The 22,207-nt window shown below is 48.2% G+C and overlaps 1 protein-coding gene across 9 annotated transcripts in view; it reads left to right on the top strand.

Annotated features, from left to right (window-relative positions):
* Positions 1 to 10,345: 10,345 nt before the first annotated feature.
* Positions 10,346 to 22,207, top strand: part of HVCN1 (hydrogen voltage gated channel 1) — a 29,160-nt gene continuing 17,298 nt past the window's right edge. The window contains exons 1-3 of one of the 9 annotated variants that reach the window (XM_082667320.1): positions 10,349 to 10,457; positions 11,619 to 11,700; positions 15,940 to 15,979. In XM_082667320.1, coding sequence (XP_082523446.1) covers positions 15,959 to 15,979 — 21 coding nt within the window. In that variant the 5' untranslated portion in view covers positions 10,349 to 10,457; positions 11,619 to 11,700; positions 15,940 to 15,958. The other 8 variants (XM_082667314.1, XM_082667318.1, XM_082667322.1 and 5 more) reach the window with 8 other exon arrangements.

Raw genomic sequence — 22,207 nt, 5'->3', positions numbered from 1 at the left:
TTTTTTTACATCTTTATTGGAGTATAATTGCTTTACAATGGCGTGTTAGTTTCTACTTTATAACAAAGTGAATCAGTTATACATATACATATGTTCCCATATCTCTTCCCACTTGCGTCTCCCTCCCTCCCTATCCCACCCCTCTAGGTGGTCACAAAGCACCGAGCTGATCTCCCTGTGCTATGCGGCTGCTTCCCACTAGCTATCTGTTTTACGTTTGGTAGTGTATATATGTCCATGCCACTCTCTCCCTTTGTCACAGCTTACCCTTCCCCCTCCCCATATCCTCAAGTCCATTCTCTAGTAGGTCTGTGTCTTTATTCCTGTTTTACCCCTAGGTTCTTCATGACATTTTTTTTTCTTAAATTCCATATATATGTGTTAGCATACGGTATTTGTCTTTCTCTTTCTGACTTACTTCACTCTATATGGCAGACTCTAGGTCCATCCACCTCATTACAAATAGCTCAATTTCGTTCCTTGTTATGGCTGAGTAATATTCCATTGTATATATGGAGGTTCCTTAAAAAACTACAAATAGAACTACCATATGACCCAGCAATCCCACTACTGGGCATATACCCTGAGAAAACCATAATTCAAAAAGAGTCATGTACCAAAATGTTCATTGCAGCTCTATTTACAATAGCCAGGAGATGGAAACAACCTAAGTGTCCATCATCGGATGAATGGATACAGAAACTGGTTTTAAATTCACCAACAGAGCGACATTAGGCAAGTCAATAAACCTCTCTGAACCTCCATTCCTTTCCTTAAAATAAAGATTTTCAGTGGTTGTGAGGATTACATGGGGGGGGTGCACACATAAAGCATTTCCACAGCACTCTGCTGGGCACCCGTGAAACGAGTCAAGGGAAGGGCTCTGTTTGGCTGTTACTGGAAATCTAAAGAGATTTGTAACATCCAAGTTGGTGGCAGGATCTTTGTTGGATCCCAGGTCACCTGTTTCAGCCGTTGCTTCTCAGATTGGGTGACACGAGAACCTCCTGGAGTGCTTGACAAAATGCAGAGTCCTGGGCCTCACCTCCAGAGATCCTGATTTGGAAATTGGGACCCAGGAAAGTGCATTCATCAAGTTCAGTATCAGAGTGATGCAGATACTGGGGGTTCATGGACCACACTTGCAGAAACTCTGCTGTAAACCCTACTACTTTCATAAAATACACAGATACTCCCCACCTCCTCCTAGGTGGTGATAAAAAGAGGGCTGACATTTCTACCTCTGTTAGTTGGCAGTGACAGGAATACCAATCAGACTGGCTGTAGCAAAAAGGGAATTTGTTGGCTTGTACAACTGACATGACCAGGGCTCTGAGCACAGCTGGATGCAGGGCCTCAAATGAGATCAGCAGGATGCAGCCTCCCATTTTTCCATCAGATACCTCTGCTCTCCTCTGTGTTGGCCTAACTCCCAGGCAGGCCTTCTCCGCATGATGGCCCACAGGTCCAGGCTTACCCATCCTTGCAAATAGCGGTCCCAGCAGAGGACTTCTCAGTGAAGAGTTCCAGCCAGAGTCCTCTATGGAACCCCACTGGCCTGGTTGGGTCAGCCTCTCTCAAACCACCTGTATTGAAATTAGGGGATGGCTGACATTACCAGAAGGAGGGGGACAATGCCAAGCAGGGAAACACTAAAGGTAGCCACCACGCTTTCTAAGGGGGAAGTCTGACTAGAAATACGCCCAAATACAATGAGCTGTCTCACAGGTAATGAGCTCCCCATTGCTGGAGATGGTCCACCTGTGACCAGGGTGCACTTTATAAGATGCTACCCCGAGAAATGATTTTCTTTCCTCTAGACCTCGGCTCTTAACAATGTTCTTCTTTCCCCTTTTCCCAACCGAGAAGACCCAGCTTAAATACCACTTCCCCTGAGAGGCCTCCTCCCTGCAGCTGCCCTGTGACTCTGCTTTCCTCTGTGTGACTAACCACAGCTCCCATGGACAGTGAGTTCACGTCCTGCCTTGCCACCACCCATGGCTGGGTGACCTTGGACAAGTGACTTCACCTGTCTGAGCCTTGTTTTTCTCATCTGTAGAATTACTGGCCGTTTCCCAAAGATCTCTCTCCACTTCTTCAACAACCATAGACTTTTTAGCTGGGCACAAGGTGCCCTGAATAAAGACTGCAGTTCCCATGTTCCCTTGCAGCTGGGTGTCCTGGAACCAAGAGCTCCCCATGGGGTGGGAGCAGTGCTGTGAAGCCGCTCTGAAGAGATGGCTGGCATACACCCATATAGTGTCCTTTTCTTGTTTATCCCCCGTCCTCCTGCCTGAAGCGCAGGTGCTGCCATCTTTGACCATGACGATGAAGGCCCTAGGAAGGTGGAGCAGCGAGCTGGAAGGTGCTTTGTGGAGCGGAGGCACCTCCAGCCTTTGGCACAAGAAATAACTTCTGACTTGTTTAAGCCACTGATACTTCGGACTTTCTCTGACAGCAGGACCTAATCCTAACTCATGAGAGTTCCTGCCTCACGGGGTTGTTGCAGAGATTAAACAAGGAGATGTGTTGAATGTGCCCGCACAGTGCCTGACGTGCAGTAGGCATGCACTCAATGCAGGTGGCTGTTATTTTCTCCCAGTTACCATGCTCCCTGCCCTTGTTCTGCCACACATTCCAGGGGGATGTTTATAGCTCCACCTCCCACACTGAGGACACTGTACCTTAACAGCAGGAACTTCCCCTCTCTCTCTCTCCCTCAGCTCCTGGCCTGGGTTCCTTGGATGCAAATGAGAGAGACCAGCTCAGGCAGACAGAAACAAACAGGGAGTTTATCGGAAGGCAGTGAGACACCCACATGGTGGAAGGGAAGGCTGGAGACCCAGGCTTGGCACAGACAGGCACCAACAACCCCAGAACTTCTCCACTGCAGACCCCGCCCTGATGTGCGCTGTCTCTTTCCCATTGGCTCCATTTGGGTCACGTGCCCACCTCTCAGTTAGAAGAGGGGGACACCTTGAACAGTTCCATCAGACTGGACCCAACAGGTGAGTCAGTTCCCTTAACAGGAATGGGTGCTAAGCGGCAGCCAAAACCCAACAAGTGTCCAAGTGCCGACAAGCGCCGGATGTTCTTGGCAATAAGTAACAGAAATCCTCACCCAAACAATAGTGAAATGTGTCATCTCTCAAAAGCAGAATTATGCAGGTGGCCGTGGGCTGAGTAGATTGGTGACCCGGCAGCATCATCGGGGGCCTGGGTGCTTTCCGCCCCTCACTCTGCCCTCCTCAAGCGGGGAGCAGGAGTGCAGTCCAGGCATTAGGTCCAGACCTGGACCAGAGGAAGGAGAAAGGCAGCAGGCTCCTGCGATGCTCCTGGAAAGAGCAAGCTTCCCCTCAGTTCTCACTGGCCAGAGCATTGGGTCATATGCCCTCTCCTGAAACAGATACTGGCAAGGAGGGATGGCATCACCCAGATTGGTCTAGACTGATCTCCTGGGTGGAGAGAAGTTGGGGAGTCAGTCTACCATTGGACTAACGTGGGACCCATCCATCTGGTTGGACGTTCTCCAGCTGGCCAGGAGGGCCGAACCACATGGGCAAGAGTAGTTTCCATGAGTAACCAGCAGGTGGAACAAAGCGATGCTGCTAAATCTTTTAGTTTGAGGTTCTGCTCACCACAGTGAGAGTCAGAAAGTATTTATAGTGCCTTCTGTCCTCTTCTTCCCAGTGTAAAAGTCTCACCCACTTCGACAGGAAAGGTTCCAGAGAACTGGAGAACCTGACCCCTGAACGCTGGCACCCACTGCTCCTGGCACAGGTCGGGGAGAAGTCCACTGAGAATCCTGTGTTTGGGGCACGGTTCGTGCTCCACCTCTGCCTCTTACCAGCTGTGTGGCCTTGTAACTCACAGTCTTCTCCGTGAAGATGCTTAGCACATCTTCTCCTGACATACAGTAAGAGCTGAATAAACGCAGCTTCCTACATTCCAGGTTCCGTGCTAGGCCAGGGGGACTCCGGCGTGGGCCCTACCAGCCCTCCCACTTCTGCCCTGTTTCTCTGCTCCTTTTCATGAGCGCTCATTCTTCCTTGAGTGGTTTCTCAAGTGCCTTCCCTCCACTTCCTTCCCTCTCTGCACTCTTCAGCCCACTCCTATCAGCATCTGACACCATTCACTCCTCTATCCTCCACACACTCTCCTCTTGGTCCCCAGGATCCTACACGCTCTGGGTTTTTCCTTCTACCTCCCGGTTACTCTGTCTCCCTTGCAGCCTCTTCCTCACCTGATCCATCTCTAGCTCAGTCCTGGGCCACTTTGTCTACACTCGGGAGGGGGAAATCTCAACCTGGTCCATGGTTTTCAACACCAGCTGTGTGCCCATGACCCCCTAAAAGGAAAACTCCATGTTTTGCTCTCTACTCAGTACTTTCATTTCAACAAGTGTGTGGGGTTTGCACACCAAGCAATTCTGACACTAACTGCCTGGAGTTAGCACAGACCCCACAGGTTAAGGGCCCAGCCCCATATGCCTTCCCCTCTCTCGTCCTCCACCCTTCAGACAACAGTTGCAAGTCCAGGTTGTCACCTGTGCTTCTTACCACCTATAAATCAGAGGTTCCTCTGATCCCCTCCTCAATCAATAATTTGCTAGAATGGCTCATAGGACTCTAGAAAATGGTTTACTCCAAATTAGGGTTTACCATAAATGGATACAACTCAGGAACAGCCAGATGGAAGAGGTGCATAGGGCAAGGTATTTGATGATGGAACACACAGCTTCCATGCCCTCTCCAGGCACACCACTCTCCCAGCACCTCCACAGGTTCACCAACCTTGGAGCTCTTCGAACCCTTTCAGTTAGGATTTTTAATTGAGGCTTCATTATGTCGGGTGTAATTGACTAAATCATTGGTCTCCTTGCCAGTATCTAGACCAATCTGGATGATGCCATCCTTCCTTGCCAGTGATTAAGTCAGCCTCCAGCCCCTCTCCCCTCCCCAAGAGAGGTGGGGGACTAAAAGTTCCAACCGTCTAACCCCTTAGCTGGTTCCCCTGGCAACCAGCCCCCCATCCTTGGGGGCTTTCCAAAGTCACTTCATTAATGTAAACTCAGGTGTGGTTCAAAGGGGCTCATTTTGAATAGCAAGAGATGCTCCTTTAACCTTAATTACTAGAGCATCTCAGGAGCTGGGGGCAAAACCAAATAAAAGATGCTCCTGGGACTTCCCTGGTGGTCCAGTGGTTGATTCCGCGCTTCCACTGCAGGGGGCACGGGTTGGATCCCAGGTCGGGGAAGTTCCATGTGCCACGTGGTGTGGCCAAGAAGAAAAAAAAAAATTTTTTTTTAAAGAAAGGAAAGATGCTCCTATTACTCTTATCACTTAGGAAATTACAAGAGTTTTAGGAGCTCTGGCCAGGAGCCCAGGGACAAAAACCGGAATATATAGTTCTTCTATCACAAAATCACACCCTAAATCTCTGACTCAAATCCTACTGCCCTCATGACACTGCCACTTTAACAATTCAAACCAAACATTATCAAAACCAACTAGGACGTCCCTCTACCTGTTCCCCTCCCAGCCTTCTCCATCTCAGTGATGGCACCACTGTGCACTCAGGGGCTCCAGCCTCTTCCTCACCCTCCATGTCCAATCCCTCAGTTTCTCATCTGTTCAATATATCCCAAATGGATCCTGAACCCATGCCCTTTTTCCTTCCCTCTTCTCAACATTCTAGTTCCAGCCATCATTATCTCTCACCTCTACTTCCTTTTTTTGCCTTCTCTATAATCCAGTCCCCACCCAGCAAGCAGAGTTACCTTTGTAAAATCAAACTATGTCAGTGGATGAAAGGGTAAACAAAATGTGGTCTGTCCATACAGTGGAATAGTCAGCCATAAAAAGGAAGGAAGTAGTGACACGTGCTACAACATGGATGAACCTCAAAAACATGCTGAGTGAAATAAGCCAGACACAAAAGACCACATATTATATGATTCCGTTTATATGAAATGTCTGAAATAGGCAAATCCATGGAGACAGGAAGCAGATCAGTGGGTACTTTAGGGCTGGAGGTAGGCAGGAATGGGGAGTAACTGCTTAATGGGTACAGGGTTTATTTTTGAGATGATGAAAAAGTTCTTAAATTGAATAGTGGTGAAGCTTGCACAACATTATAAATATACTAAATGCTACTGATTGTACACTTTCTAATGGTTAAAATGTTACGTATATTTAACTACAATAAAAAAATACATATATCAAACTGTGACTCTCCCCCTGCTTAGAACTGGCATGGCTTCTTGTACTTTGAACTGCAGCCTTCCCTTTGGCCCCTGCCTTCCTCTCTGACCTTACTTCTCACCACTGTCTTTCCCTCCTACCATGTTTCAGTAATTCTGGCCACCTTTGGTTTCTCAGGAGGCCAAGCTCATGCTCACCTCAGGCCCTTTGCACAAACTGTTCCCTCCACTTAGAAGGTTTTCCCCTCTCTTTATGGTCAGCTCTATATGAGCTTTCAGTATTAATTTAAACGTCACAGAGAGGACTTTCCCAACTGTCCTACCTTGGTGGGGCCTCATCTCTATCCCCACCACTATTATTCTTTGTGTCTTCCTCTAAGGAGTAAGTTTGATGAGAGGAGGTGGAACCTGTCTCATTCACCTCTGTATTCTGTGTCTAGCACATAGCTGACACTCAGAAATTATTTACTAAATTAATGAAAGATCACCCAGCTAGCAAGGGAAGGGATGGAGGCAGGATTTAAACCCAAGTCTCTTGGATGCCAACTCCTATATCCTTACTACCCTTTCATATGATTCTGAACTATGAAGCAGAAGTTCAAGCCAAGTATCAGAGAAGGGGGTCAAAGATAGTCACGACCTTTTACTGTAGCTACATTATCTTATGTAGGTACCCACACCTATCACACATAGGTATCCTTGTGTGGCTGTCACTGGTATAGATGAATCATACCTGCTGGAAAAGGAATCTCTTGACCCAGGCAGTAGATGTAACTCTGGGAAATCCAAACAGCCCTTGCCCCCGGCCCTGGCTGAGATCGCATCGACTTCTCTCTCCTCCTTTCCATTTTCGTACATTCTCCTAGAGCCTGGCTTTTCCCCGAGGAAGGGAAGTGGTCGACTGTGAAGGAACCAAAACCAGCAGAGATAGCCCTCTCTCTTCCTACTGGGTAAAACCAGAACTGTCACTGTTTTGGCTCTTCAGGGGCGCAAGCAGCCTAGACCCAAAGCTTAGAGCTTCCCAAAATGCTCCATGAATATCAAAAGGCAGGACACCCGGAAAGCTCCTGGGACAATGACTGACACATTCTTGAGCAAGCTGGGCTTACTGCTTGATAAGAAACATGAAGGATGGGGGGTGCGGCAGGGACTCCCTTGTGAAAGAGAACTGTGTCAGCATCGCCCAAACCAGAAAAGACGGCCTTCATTTAAAGCAGGCGTTTTGGGCTTCCCTGGTGGCGCAGTGGTTGAGAGTCCGCCTGCCGATGCAGGGGACACGGGTTCGTGCCCTGGTCCGGGAGGATCCCACATGCTGTGGAGCGGCTGGGCCCGTGAGCCATGGCCGCTGAGCCTGCGCGTCCGGAGCCTGTGCTCCACAACGGGAGAGGCCACAACAGTGAGAGGCCCGCGTACCGCAAAAAAAAAAAAAAAGCAGGAGTTTCTAATCTCTTTTGTAACATGGGTCCTCCTCTCAAATGCATAAAAGAAAATGCATCATTTTACAAAGGACCCCAGTTATCTTGAAATGCAGTTATTTTTCTAATTGTGATAAAGTAATATATGAAATTCTTTGTTAACCCATTAAACTATAAGAACTAGTTTAATAACTACTGTAATTTTGAGTGAGTGTAAGTTATATTTTGAGATATCTATAAATACTATATTGTAACGTGGAAACATCTGTGATTTTGACTGACTACAAAATCATGGGTGCTGCTAATACAACTGTGGTTTGTTACCTACATTCATAACTGAAGGAAGTACTAAATTTAAGTTAGAGGTTAATGCAAATTAAGATGTAATTTTTTTCCCATCCAAGTTTATGGACCTCTTGGATTCTTTCTGTGGACTGCAGGTGACTCTGCTGTAAGGACTGTTCACCTCACCTCCTCAACTACTTAAATAGGAGCTCTCTGAGAACAGAGGTGCTCCTTCATCTCATATTAAGTATCTAGAAAAGGCCTGCCATACAGTTGGTATCCAGTGCCAGTCTGTTGAGTCCCTTGGATTTTCTAGGTAGACAATCACATTGATTGCAAATATTAGCTTTTCTCTTTTCAATCTTTGTACCTCATGTTTCTTGTCCTATTGCATTAGCTGGGATCTTCAGTACAATGCTGAAGAGAAACAGTGATGGTGGGCACCCTTACTGTATTATGCTCAGTACTCATTTGTTAATTTATGCTGTTGCATAATTACATAATGGCATGTAAAGCACCTGCTGTGCCAGACTCTCTGCTAAAGATGTTAACACAACTGAGATGTTTTCCTGTCCACTGAGAAGACTAAGTAGTACAGGGATTCCAGTGAAGACAGCAGTATTGAGAACATTACCAAATTCTCCAGACTTGCTGACCAGCTCCCTCAGGATCCTGATTCCTAAAAATGTATGGAAATAGGTCCCTGCTGGTGGCCCCAGCCTCCAGGGCATAGGTAAGGTTGGCAGCTGCAGGCTTTCCCAGGAACACTGCAGTGTAGGTCAACGATGAAGTGCATGGGAAGAATAATGAGTGGTGCCTCCAGCAGGGGTCAGCCAGAAGGTCAGGCCAGGGGCCGTGTTTGAGCCTTTCCTTGGTAGGGCCTGTTGAGATCACCGGCTGTCTGTACTAAGCTTAAAACTACAGGCAGGACTAGTTGTTAAAACCAACAGAAAGGGCTTCCCTGGTGGCACAGTGGTTGAGAGTCCGCCTGCCGATACAGGGGACACGGGTTCGTGCCCCGGTCTGGGAAGATCCCACGTGCCACGGAGTGGCTGGGCCCGTGAGCCATGGCTGCTGAGCCTGCGCGTCCGGAGCCTGTGCTCCGCAACGGGAGAGGCCACAACAGTGAGAGGCCCGCGCACTGCAAAAAAAAAAAAAAAAAAAAAACCGACAGAAAGAGGATTGCAGTGGGAGTTAGGTGAAGGAATACCTGAACCTGTTCCCTCACTCTCTTCCCTTCCCCAGCCCTCAGGGAGTGAACGCAGGGGAGGGCTGGGAAGAAGAGTCCACACTCCTCTACTCTGTCTGGCTGGCCCTGGGGGCGGGAAGGGAGTTTCTAATAAAATATAAAGTGGAAGTTTAGAATGGACCAGACTACACCTTAGGGACCAGAATGGGACTGTTGTAATAACAAAATGTGACTGGGGAGTCAGATCAGACATGTTTTAAGAAAGCCCCCTACCCAGCAGGAGGCAGGAGGCAGGACTGGGAGGAGCAGACTCAATAGAAGCTAATGGAGACAGTATCTCTGTGATAGTCAGAATGCTGGGCCCCCGGAGATATTCAAGTCTGAATCCTCAGAACCTATGAATATGCTACCTTACATGGCAAAAGGACATTGTACATGTGATTAGGTCAAGGATCTTGAGATGGGGAGATTATCCTGGATTGTTCAGGTGGGCCCAATATAATCACAAGGGTCCTTTTAAAAGAGGGAGGGAGGGGCTTCCCTTGTGGTGCAGTGGTTAAGAATCCACCTGCCAATGCAGGGGACATGGGTTCAAGCCCTGGTCCAGGAAGTTCCCACATACTGCAGAGCAACTAAGCCCGTGCGCCACAACTACTGAGCCTGCACTCTAGAGTCCACGAGCTACAGCTGCTGAGCCCGTGTGCCACACTACTGAAGGCCACGCACCTAGAGCCCGTGATCCACAACAAGAGAAGCCACCGCAATGAGAGGCCCGCACACCGCAATGAAGAGTGACCCCCGCTCACCACAACTAGAGAAAGCCCACGCACAGCAACAAAGACCCAATGCAACCACATGTAAATAATAAATAAATTTTTTTAAAAATCATATAAAAGAGGGAGGGAAAAGGGTCAGATCTAGAGAAGGAGACTTAACGATGAAAGCAGAGGTCAGAATGATTAGCCAGGAGCCAAGGGATGCAAACAACCTCTCGAAGCTGGAAAAGGCAAGGAATGGATTCCCCCCTCGGGTCTCCAGAAGGGACACAGCCAAGCCAACACCTTGATGCCCTTTGAGACCCCCCCCCCGGACTTCTGACCTCCAGTGCTTTGTTGTTTTAAGTGTTATTTTTGTGCTGTGTTAGGCGACTAGGTTTGTGGTAACTTGGTACAGCAGCCACAGAAAACTAGTATGGCTCCTCCTCCGCCCCGCCCCCGCCCCCGCCCGCCAGCCTAACCAGAAGAAACAGGGAGGTGTGTAGAAGGTGGATGGCTTCTGCCCTTGGAAGTTTGGGACAAGTGGTATTTTGGGGAAGACGGAAGCTAACGGAAGAACTGAGACCAGAGCGAACAGTAACAGAAATAAGGTATGGACAGAGCGCTGGAGAAGCCTGGGTGAGGGAGGGCCTGCAGGGGAGGGACGGTAAAGCTGGGGAAGGGGAGCCCTAGTCGGCCTGAGCAAGGGTGTGCTCTGCCTCGAGGCTGGAAGGCTCCTCCCTCGTGCCAATACCAGCCCAGCTGCAGGGCACCTCCTCTTCACCTCCAGCCTCACCTCCCCCCCCAACGCAGGGGCGTCCTGACAGCTTCGAGGTTGGCCACCCCCTTAGGACATTCTGCCCACCCTCCAACCCCTGCCTGCAGATACTGTGCAGGGGACACTCAGGCCCCCCTTAAGTAACCAGGAGTTGGCAGGGGGTAGGGGGGCCGAACAGGAGCCAGCCCTGCTTCCCTGAGTGTGTGTGGTGGGGAGGCGGGTGGACCCGCTGCCAATACATCCCGTTGGAGGAAGGAAGTGGTTCCCTCCTCCCACCCCTTCCCTTAGGGTCGCCTGGGCTAGGATTCTCATGATTCGTGATTGGCTCCCACGGGCGGGACCTTTGTCCATCTGCGGGATTGCAGGAGGCCCAGGTCAGGCTCGGGCCTGCGGAGCGAGGGGGCCGGGTTGGGGGAAGCCAGAGAACAACCGGGAGACCGACAGATAGGCAAGAACGAAGGCAACGGGACAGACGCGGGCCAGAGCCGGAGACCAGCAGCTGACTGAGTTTAGAGGGCGGGGGCGGGAGGAAGGGGCGGGCGCGGGGGCGGGGGGGGGCGGGCGGGGCGGCTGGGCAGGCGCCGAGCTCGCAGTTGCTGCGGTGGCCGCCGGCGGGCCGGGCGCAGGGTAAGTGCTCCAGGGCCGGCGCGGGGCGCGCTGCCCTTCTCCGAGCTCTCCCAGCCCGAGTCTGCCAGGGACCCCCGCGGGATCCCAGGAGGCCCCGGTTTGCCGTGGGTTCTAGCGTTTCCCAGCTTGGGGGAACGCGGGCAGGCAGTGATAACTCAGGGATCCCTGCCTGGCCCACGGATTCTAGAATCCAGTGGAGAGGAGGACAGGAGACAGCACGCGCATCTCCCCTTGAAAACGGAAGTGTTGAAGAACTACCCTTTCGTATGGAGTGCTTACATGGGCCAGGTGCCTTCACTTCATCACGTGCCTCGTAGCAGCAGCAGCAACAGGTGAGGTAGGCACCATCCTTGGCTCCCTCTTCCAGGTGAAGACACCAAGACTCAAAGAGGCCAAGCCACTCGCCAGGGGTCACACAGCCAAAAGAGGCAGAGCCAGAACTCACCCAGGTCGGTGTGAACCCCTAAGTCCTCTTACTCATCATGCCTGCCCCGCCCTGTCCTGCACCCCTAGGGAGACGGCAGGGAGAAACCAGTGCTGGGAATAGGGGAGGAGGCCGAGATGAGCCAGCCTGCTCATCCCTGCAGGAAGAACCTCCACAGCAACAAATCCTTCGCCTGGGTAGGGGATGCCAAGGAGTAAGAACAGTGGGTTGGGGCCAGGTTAAACTCCAGGACAGAGAGGAGAGGGCGGTGCAGCCCCTGTCCAGGAACTCCCGGGCCTGTACCAGCACTCCCGCTGGGCACAGGGGGGCTCTTGCAGGCTTAGCCATGGGACTTCAGTTCTCCGTGCCTCAATTTCCTTGTCTGTTTCCTTTGCTTATCCGTAACCTCGGGGTTAAGCATGCTTCGTGCCTCAGAGGATTGCCGAGAAGATTAAATGAGATGGTTGATGTGAAGGCCTAGCCTAGTGCGTGACTCAAGCCGTGCCCCCTCCACCATCCCCACTCATCTGAAAGCACTTCTGTGTCCTTCACCCTCAAGTCAGAGCTATCTGAGATCTGCAGTATTTCCTACAGCCCCGCCAGCAGCTGGGAGTTTCTTGAGTAAGACCAAGGCTGGGGGCTGCAACTCCTCCCTCTCTGACTCCGAGGGAAAGGCTGGTAGGGGCGGGTTTTGAAAATCTTTGGGGTGAGGCTTGCACAATTCCAGGACTGCCCTGTAGCCCCCAAGCCCTCCCCCACCACCAGTTTTGCAAGAAGGAGGAAGCCTAGCATATTCTTGCTCCAAAACCTGCTCCTCTCTTTGTCCCCGACATCTAGGCCAGCAGCAAGTGCTACTTCTCAGCATATTCTGAATCTGGTCACTCCTCTGCATCCCCACCGTGACCCCCAGATCCTCAGCACTGTCTACTGAACTCTCTGCACAGTCAGGCCCTGACTGATTCCTGACGCTTCTCATGCCCCCATCCTCACTCCACTGCCTGCTCACTGCAGCCATACTGGCCTCCTTCTTCTTTCTTGGACATACTAAATTCTCTGCTCTCTCAGGGTCTGTGCACATGCCCTTCCTTCTCCCAGGAATTCTCTTCCTTGCCATCTTCTTGTGATGCACCTCCTTGCAATTCAGAGACGACCATAAAAGTCATCTACTCAGAAGCCTTACCTCACCACCCCAAGCCGCAGGAGCCACTCTTGCCTGCCCTTTATTGCATTACTGTTTTTCTTTCCGGAGCTTAGCCCTGAGTGATGTTACCTTGCTTATGTGTTTCCTGGCTAAAATGTCAGCCTACCAGGGCCCAGACCTTTTTCTTGTCTCTTCACTTTGGATTCGCCAGAACCCAGTGCCATGCCCTTGCACAGAGTAAAAGTTCTGATAACTGATAAAAGTTCTGCAAGCAGTGTGTGCAGCCATCAGAGTTCTACTTCTCATTGCTTAATAGCCTTCTTTCTACATTTCTACATAAACCTCAGAATTGTCATTCCTCCCACTGCCTTCCTCAGCTTTTCCCTACAGTGGGGCTTATAGGCTGTTTCCAGGTTCTAACCCTAATATCCAACTTTGCTTTAAACACTGTGGTACAAATTGCACCTTTTTTTTTTTTTTTTTGCTTTCAAATGATTTTTGAGTTACAGTTTCCAAACTGATGTGTTCAAGTCAAGGGTATGATCATCCTGAAGGCATATACCACTTATTACCAGGTGACTGTTTAGAAAAATTATCCCCAGCAACGTGTGCAAGTTTTCCTACAGCCCCACAAGCATTGGGTTTTTTCATTTTTTGTTTTGTCTAGTTTAATGGGGAGGTTAGGGCAGGTTTAAATTTTCCATTGCTTAAATTAGTGAATCTGGGTGTTTTTCTATGCATGCACTAGTTCCGTTTCCTGTCCTATGGAGGAAGGAAATCTCCAGGGCACCTTAATTTTTCCCTTCACCTTCACTTTTGGTGGTGGTTCCACTTGAGCCCACCTCGTGAGAGCAGGGTGAGGGCCCCCAGGGGCTGGAACAGGAACACAGCCAGGTGAACTCTGCTGGGTGCAGAAGCTGCTCTACCAGTCAACCAGCAAGAAACTGAGTCCCTTGTGCCCTAAGCATGGTACCGTGGGGAGAAAAAGAACTCTTTTTTTCTTTAGGTCTTCGTGATTTTTTTTCAAAATGGTAGTATTTTTTTAATTACAAAAATAACACATGATACATAAGGTCATTCACTGGAACTTTGGGAAGCTAACGTTGGTCACTAATGGGAACTACACACACCCCCTCAGGGGAATCCTGTGTGGTCATCCAAAGAGTGCACTTGCTCTAGAGCACACGGCGTAGAACGGTCTCTGGGACACTGTGTTAGTCTCCTGTGGCTGCTGTAACAAATGACCACACATCTGATGGCTTAAAACAACATAAATTTATTATCTAACAGTTCTAGGGGTCACACGCCCCAAATCAGTCTTGGTACGCCAAGTTCAAGGTGTTGGCAGGGCTATATTGCTTCTGGAGGCTCTAGGGGAGAATCTGTTTCCTTGCCTTCACCAGCTTCTAGAGGCTTCCCTTATTTTTTGGATCATGACCCCATCCCTCCATCTTCAAGACAGCATAACATCTTCAGATCTCACTCTGACTCCAATCCCTGCTTCTGTAGTCATGTCTCCTGTTCTTCTGATTCTCTTGCTGTACTTGTAAAGACCCTTCTGATTACACTGGGCCCACCTGGATAATCCCCGCATCTTGGAGTCCTTAATTTCATCACACCTGGGAAGTCCCTTTTGCCGTGTACATTGACCTATTCACAGGTTCTGGGGATTAGGACTGATGGGGCTATCTTTCAGCCTCCCACACCCTAAAGGGAAATAAGCAAGGTTCAGAGCAGTGTGAGGGCTCACATTTGTTTAAGGGGAAAAAAAAGAATAAGTATGGCTGTGCTTGGAAAGACATAGAATACCTCCAAAGGCTGTGTGGGAAACTGGTAGGAGAGGCTTTCTGGGAAGAACAGGAGTAGAAAGAAGACTTATTTGTCGTAGTATCTTTTTGTATTTAAATTTTTTACTACATATGTCACCTATGTTAAAAATAAGTTTTAAGAAGTAACACATAATCATTGTAAAAGTTCAGACCTTCCAGAAGCCAAGAGAAAGAAAATACCCACCCCATCCTCAAATCACTCCCATTTTCTTCAGCAATAACCACTGTAAAGAGTCTGGCTGTATCCTTACAGACTTTTAAAAAAATGCATATATCATTTTTTCACATAGATGGGATCATACTGTACACACTATGCTATAATGTGATGGGGGGCACCTGTTATATTACATCTTTCCTCATCCACATATGGAAATGTAACAGCACTGGAGTCTCCCACTCTCAGATGTACTGTAACTGACTCAACCAGACCCTCCCTTGTTGGTGGACATTTAGATTCTTTGCTGCTTTCCAGAGCAATCTCAACACTAACATATGTCTGTCTGGTTCTTAATTGGAGTGAAATTCACATAACATAAAATTAAATTTTTTTAAATTAACTTTTAAAGTGAGCAATTCATTGTCATATAATACATTCCCGATGTGGTGCAACTACCACCTCTATCTAGTTCCAGAACACTTTCGTCACCTCAAAAGGCGACTCTGTCCCCATTAGGCAGTCACTCCTCATTCCCCTCTCCCCGTAGCTCCTGGCCACCACCAGTCTGCTTTCTGTCTGTACAGATTTGCATATTCTGGATATTATACATCAGTGGAACCAAGTACTATGTGACATTTTGTGTCTGGCTTCTTTCACTTAGCATAATGTTGTAGAGGTTCATTCATGTTGTAGCATGTGTCAGCACTTCATATCTCTTTTATTATTTATTGAGGTATAATTGACCTACAATAGTTTCAGGTGTACAACATAGTGATTCGATATTTGTATATATTGCAAAAGTACTTCATTTCTTTTTATGGCTGGATAACATTCCATTGTATGGATATAACATCTTTTATTTATCCATTCATATGTTAATGGACATGGATTGTTTCCATCTTTGGCTATGAATATTCATGTACATGTATTTGTTTGAGTGCCTGTTTTCAGTTCTTTTGGGTATATACTCAGGATGTACATCCTTCTCCACATGCTTTGAGCTTTATTATTTACTATTTTCGGACACTGTTAACCTAAGCAAGTTAAAAATAATTTGTAAGAAAGTGTTGGAAAACACATACTACGGCGAATGATAGTAGGATGATAGATCTAGACAAATGTTTTCTTATTTTCCAGATCTGGAGACGACAGGAAAATGGCCACCTGGGATGAAAAGGTAAATTAATTCTGGAAGACTAGCAGCGTTAAGGGACCTCCCAGCTTGAGAAGATAATTCTGTTTGGTGTTTCTAACAAGATAGAGGAAAAACACATGTTCAGGGTGCTTCCACCATACCAAAGTGTTAAAAGTCACCGAGGTGAAAGCTATAGAAGGAACCTCAAGATAGCCTGATAATCGGAAACATTCAAAACCCAGCTCTGCATTTTAATAGCCCTGTATCATTTGGTCATGCCCTTCACCTCCCCGAGCCTCAGTTTCCTTATCTGGAAAATGGGGAAAAGTTAATTAACCACCCCCATTCCTGAAGGCTCACAGGGAGGAGTTGAGGAGACAATGGTCTCAGAATGCTAGGCCAATACTGAGCCCATAAGTGCTTCTCCCAACTGCTTATTTTACAGGTAGAGACACTTGGGCACAGAGAAGTAAAGCTACTTGCTCAAGATCACACAGGTAGGAAGTGGCAGAAATGAGATTTCAACCTAGCCTGACTCCAAAGCGAATGCTCTGCCTCCTGTGCTGTGTGGCCAACCTGAGTAGGTCTAATAAATTCTGTCCTTGATATCTGGGGTGCAGGCTTGTTGGATCTGGGGAGACATTAGTTGTGAAGGGTGGGGCAAGGTGAAGAGGAAGTGTTGGCTTCCATTTCAGCTGTTCACTTGGAGCTTCTGGGGGCCTGGCCAGGTAGAGTTGTCAGGGCAGTGCCAGAAGCTCAGGGTAGCAGCAGAGTGATGGGGCAGAGTTGGAGAAGCAAGTGTGAGGGTCAGAGGACCATGGGATGTTGATGATGATGATGATGATGATGATGATGATGATGATGATGATGATGATGATGGTGGTGGTGGTGGTGGTGGGGATCTTGCATTTCGTCAAACTGATGGCCCCTTTAACTGTAAGAGTATTTCTGATTTAAAGCTGTTTACAATGTGGGAGGAGGAAGTGACCAATGGCATTTACAAAATGCCACCAATTCTGATTTCAGAAATGTGGGAAAATGTTCAACTTTGCATTAATGAAATATGGTGGCATTTCCAGCAGAGGGATGACAATCGCCCTCTGTAGAGTTGTGTCAATTCCTGATAAGATATGGGAAGCTTAGTGCCTGCCACCCAATAACAGGAGCTCCGTGAGTTCCAGTTATCATTAATACTCACAGAAAGGCAAATGGAACAGTTTCCTTCATTTATAGCTCCCTACTAGGCAAACCAAAAAAACAAGCGGAAACGCACGCTCGATGGTGGTTATGCTGTGGTGTAACCGGCTCACTCCTGCATCTCACAAGTGGATCAACCCACACGACTGCTGGAAAATAACTTGACAGGGTGTATCAAGAGTCATGAAAATAGTCATAATCAAACCTGGTCATCTTACTTGCGGGAAAGGAAACAACCCATAAAAAGGAAAAAGTATAATTTACAGCACAATTTAGAAACACAAATTTATGTGTTTCTTAGCATGTAAGATGCCATTGATTGTAGATGCACCATTGTATTATGTGCTACGAAGAAGAAAAAGTGCCGCCATTTACTGTGATCTAATGTAACACAACACTGACACTGGTCAATTGTAAGACAGACTTCAGAAATGTTAATATGTGAGAAAATGTGGTCTTAGAATTGGTGATAGAGGTGCTAAAAATGAACAGAAAATGCAATAATGAGCACTGACTTCTTGGAAAATTTCTTGGCCATTAAAAAGGCATAAGTCTGATGCATATAGGTAGTGGGGAGAAAATAAGATACAAAGTTGTCTGCAGTCTTCGATTATAATTGTAAAAGACATAGATTAGAGTGAGATGGGTGGATAAGTAGATGATAAATTTGGTGTGTTGGGGTTATTATTTCTTTTTGCTCATGTTTTGACAATAGTAATACTGAAAGAAATAGATCTGGAGTAAAGATCTGCTCATTGGGGTGAATGACAGCAGGTAAAGCTGGGGATTCCGGGTACGTCAGGGGGTCTGGCTGCAGGGACAAGTCGCAAGGGTGGGGGTGAGGACACAAAAACATCAGGGCAAGCAGAGTGTTGGAATGCAGAGCCAAGGACACACCTCGGGGGACTCCTGGGGGCGGGAGCCTGTCTGTCATCGAACAGAGGCCAAAAGAAGGGGTGGCCCCAGCGCCATTGCTGGGGAGCTGGGGAAATTGGACCAGGGCCACGTGTAGCAAATAAGCCTCTTACTGATTCAAAGAACAAGTTCCTTTTAATAATTTACCTTGTGAAGTTAATTATGTTTTTAAAAAACTATTTTAATAGGATTGCTTTTAGGAGATTTTTAATTGTCCAGCTCTGATTTTGGAGAGGAAAACAGCTCTGTCATGGAAGAAACTGGTGGGGTTTTTAGCCATGGCTCAGATCTGATTTGCTGTAGCCAGCTCTGCCCAGAGGGGCCCTCAGCAGGAGAGCTGCCCAGAGGGGCCCCCAGCAGGGCCCTCCCTGCCCCTTCCCACCTCTCTGAGCCTCCGTTTTCCTCTTTTGTAAAATGAGAACAGTGAGGATTAAACAAGATAGTGACTGGAAAGCATTTAGCAGGGTGCCGGGCTATAACAAACGCTTGAAACACAGGAGCTGTTGACGCCCTCATGAGGATAAAGTGAAACGGTTTTCAGCCCATCAGCTGACCTAGTCCTCAGCTCAGATGATTGCATGTCACCAGCCACATCTGGAGAACCTGGTTGCCAGGTGTGCTTAGAAATCCTTGTGGCCCTTTGGCACACTTCTCACAAGGTGTTTGGAGGCACCAGGTTCATTTACGATGCTGGTTCTTGACCTTGGCTGTACATTGGAGATCCCAACACCCAGGCCACCCCCAGACCAACTGAATCACAATCTTGGGGCCTGTGACCCAGGCACTGGGTTTTTTTTTTAAAGCATCCAGGTGGTTCCAGTGTGCAGCCAGAGCTGAGAGCCATTGGTTAAACTGCAGCTGCACTGGCCTCCTTCCAAGGACCGAGCCACAGTGGGGCAGGAAAGAGGGGAGCCCTGAATTCTTGTTTATCCCATCTTTTCCATGGCTGAAGCATCACTAAGATGTTGGGGGATGGGGTGGCCCAGATGACTCAGTTGTACTGGTGATAGGTCCTAATTTCTAGCTGGGTAACTATATTATTCTTTCTATGCTTTCATTTCTTTCTATGCTTTTGTTAACACAAATAGCAGCCTGACTTATGCTTCCCAGTTAACATGGCTGATTCACAGACTTTGGGCAAGACTGCCACCTCTCTGACAATGATCCTCGCCCTCCCCCAGGGAAATAGAGTACATCCCACCATACCCGTGTTTTTCAAACTCAACCCATTAGTGATTCCTGAAATCCGTTAATGGGCTGCCATCAGCCTTTTAAGAAATAGAATAAAGTGGAAAACATAAGTCTCTCACATGTTAACTTTAGTGTTGGTTATAGAACGTATATATGTCAATGTGTACTAAGTGGCAGGATATAAAATGTGTTTCTTACTGAGTAACACTGGGCTGAACTCCCCGCCCAGCATTGGCCTTCACCAGCTGTGAGCTGGGTCCAGGGCAGCATTCAGAGAGGTCGTGCAGGAGGGAGAGGGCTCTGGGCCAGGCAGCCTGGGTCAGAGTCTGAGCTCTGCTTCTCACTGGCTGTGTGAGCTGGGGCAAGTTGCTTGGCCTCTCTGTTTTCAATTTCCTCACCTGTAAATGAAGAGGATTCAGTCCCCACCTTGTCGAGTTGTTGCTGTATGTTACAAAGGGCTTTTGCACAGAGCTCAGAAAATGGCAGTTGCTCTGGGGATAGTTACAATTGCTACAGTTTCCGCTACCTTAAATATTATTTCCCACATCGTCTCCACCCAGCCTCCTGATCAACTTGCCAGGTCAACAGACTCTTCCATCAAGTCAGGAGGGATTCTGACCCTACAGGAAATGGAGAGAAAAGTTGGAGAATACGTCTCTGGGGCACCTGGGCCACCAGTCAGGCTTCTCAGTCTACCAGCAGCAGCACCCCCCGCCCAAACTAGTCAGCCGTCACGGTGGTTATTTTCGTGAAACCTCAAACTTCCTCCCCACCCTAGAGAAGGAAAAGCTGCTATGCTTATTTAAAGACTTCCCTGATTTTAAAAATAGGCATTCCTCAGAACATAAATCCCTGGGGACAGGGTAGGGGGAGGTGGCGGTAGAGTACGTGAGCCTCTGGGGTACATGAGTCCCCCAAGAGGAGATATTTGCTCGAGGGATTCATTCCACCCTCCAGGTATGTTTAGTGGGAGGGAACCTGTGGTCTTCCAGGCATGAAGAATACGGAAGATATGGCATGAGCAGAAACCCACCTACCCAGTCCCCTAATGGGGAGTGGGGGAGGAAACAGACTGTTACACAAACAGGTGGATCCATCTTCATTGGGGAGGCATGTGGGCCATGCATGAATGCAACAGGGGAGGTACATGGTCAGCTTCCTGGAGCTGAGATGCTTGAGGGAGACCTCGTGAAGGAGGAAAAGAAAAATGACAAGGTGGAAGAGGAGTGGGCGTTCTAGGCAGAGGAAATCACGTGTGCAAAGGCCTTGTGGTCGAAGAAACCTACTGAGTACAAAGGGCTGAATGGAGACCATGTGGCCAGAGCAGAGAGACTGGTGACAGGTGTGGTTAGATAGGCAGGCAGAGGCCACAGAGTGCAGAATGGCTATAGGTCTCTGGAAGGCACTTGGGTCTTTTTTTTTTTCCCAGCCGCACCGCACCACTTGTGAGATCTTAGTTCCTTGACCGGGGATTGAGCCCAGGCCCTTGGCAGTGAAAGCGTGGAGTCCTAACCACTAGACCACCAGGAGATTCCCTGGGTCTTTATTTTTAAGATCAGTGGGAAGCCAAAGAAGAGTTTCAAATAAGGAAGTGCATTAGGGTCCTCAAGATCACCCCAAGTTCAGTGATTCGCTAGGAAGGCTCATAGGACTCAGCATACAGTTCCACTCATGGCTAAGATTTTTACAAAGAAGAATCAGCAAAGGGAAAAGATACATGAAGTGAAATCCAGGGGAAGCCAGACACAAGCTTCCAGATTCCTCTCCCAGTGAAGTCACATGGGACTTGCTTAATTCCTCCAGCAGCAAATTGTGACAACACATGCTAGGAGAGCTTGTTAGAGACTCAGCACCCAAGGTTTTTATCTGGGGGCTGGTCACATGGGTACCTTCCAAACTCCAAAAATTCCAGACTACCCAGGGGAAAGCAGCTGTTCTACATAAACCACTTGTCTTTACAAAGAGTCCGGTCACAGTGAGCTGTCCTTACCAGGTGGGAACCCTCCCAAAATCCAAGTTCCCAGATGTCAGCCAAGGGCCAAGCAGGCCTTTCTAAGGGCAGCAGCCCCAGGCCTTTTCTGCACAGGGAGTGACGTGATTATGTTTCAAGAAGTGCTCTCAGGCTGCTGACGAGAATCTAAGAGTGATGGGGAGAACAGTGAGGAGCTGGTACATCCTCCAAGTAAAAGGTGGAGGCTGGGGCAGGGAGGTGGGCAGAAGATGGGAGAAGTAGATGATGAATTCAAGGGTCATTCAGATGCTAAAATGCACAGGGCTTAGTGATAGGTGGGCTTTGGGGGAGGGAGATGGAAGTCAGGGGTTGGGGACAACTTCTCTGACCCTGGCTGGGTGTGTCTGAAGATTCCTGGACCCAGAAGACAAGGTGCAGATGCAAGTTCATGGACTGTCCACTGGGTGGTGGCAATTGCCATGTTGCAAGTCTCAGTTTCCCCTGCTAAGGGAGAGAGGATTGCATCTCAGAACCTTGATTCAGCCTCTTTCAATATCATCGTTCTTGTTGCTTTAAAAATCGCAGCTTTTCTGGCATGTTTTCCCCCTCATTGGCAGAGCATCTCAGAAAGAACAAAGCTAGTAGACCTGAGTTCATATGCCAGCTTTACCACTTATGTTTCTTTGTTTTTAAAAACTGTACACAAACAAGTTCTCAGTGTAAGAAATTAAAACAACAAACAGTATATATTAGGTTGAACCACATGAAATTGTCAGTTTCTACCAATTTTGACCTACAAAAATGGTCATTAAAAACATTTTTTTAAAATATTTATTTATTTTGGCTGCACCTTGTCTTAGTTACGGCATGCAGACTTCTCAGTTGCTTCACATGGGCTTCTTAGTTGCAGCATGCATGTGGGATCTAGTTGCTTGACCAGGGATCGAACCCAGGCCCCTGCATTGGGAGTGTGGAGTCATACCCACTGGACCATCAGGGAAGTCTCTGAAAATGGT

This window comes from Grampus griseus, assembly GCF_964374135.1.
Source record: "Grampus griseus genome assembly, chromosome: 12".
Classification (NCBI taxonomy): domain Eukaryota; kingdom Metazoa; phylum Chordata; class Mammalia; order Artiodactyla; family Delphinidae; genus Grampus; species Grampus griseus.
This window is presented reverse-complemented; position numbering and strand designations above follow the sequence as displayed.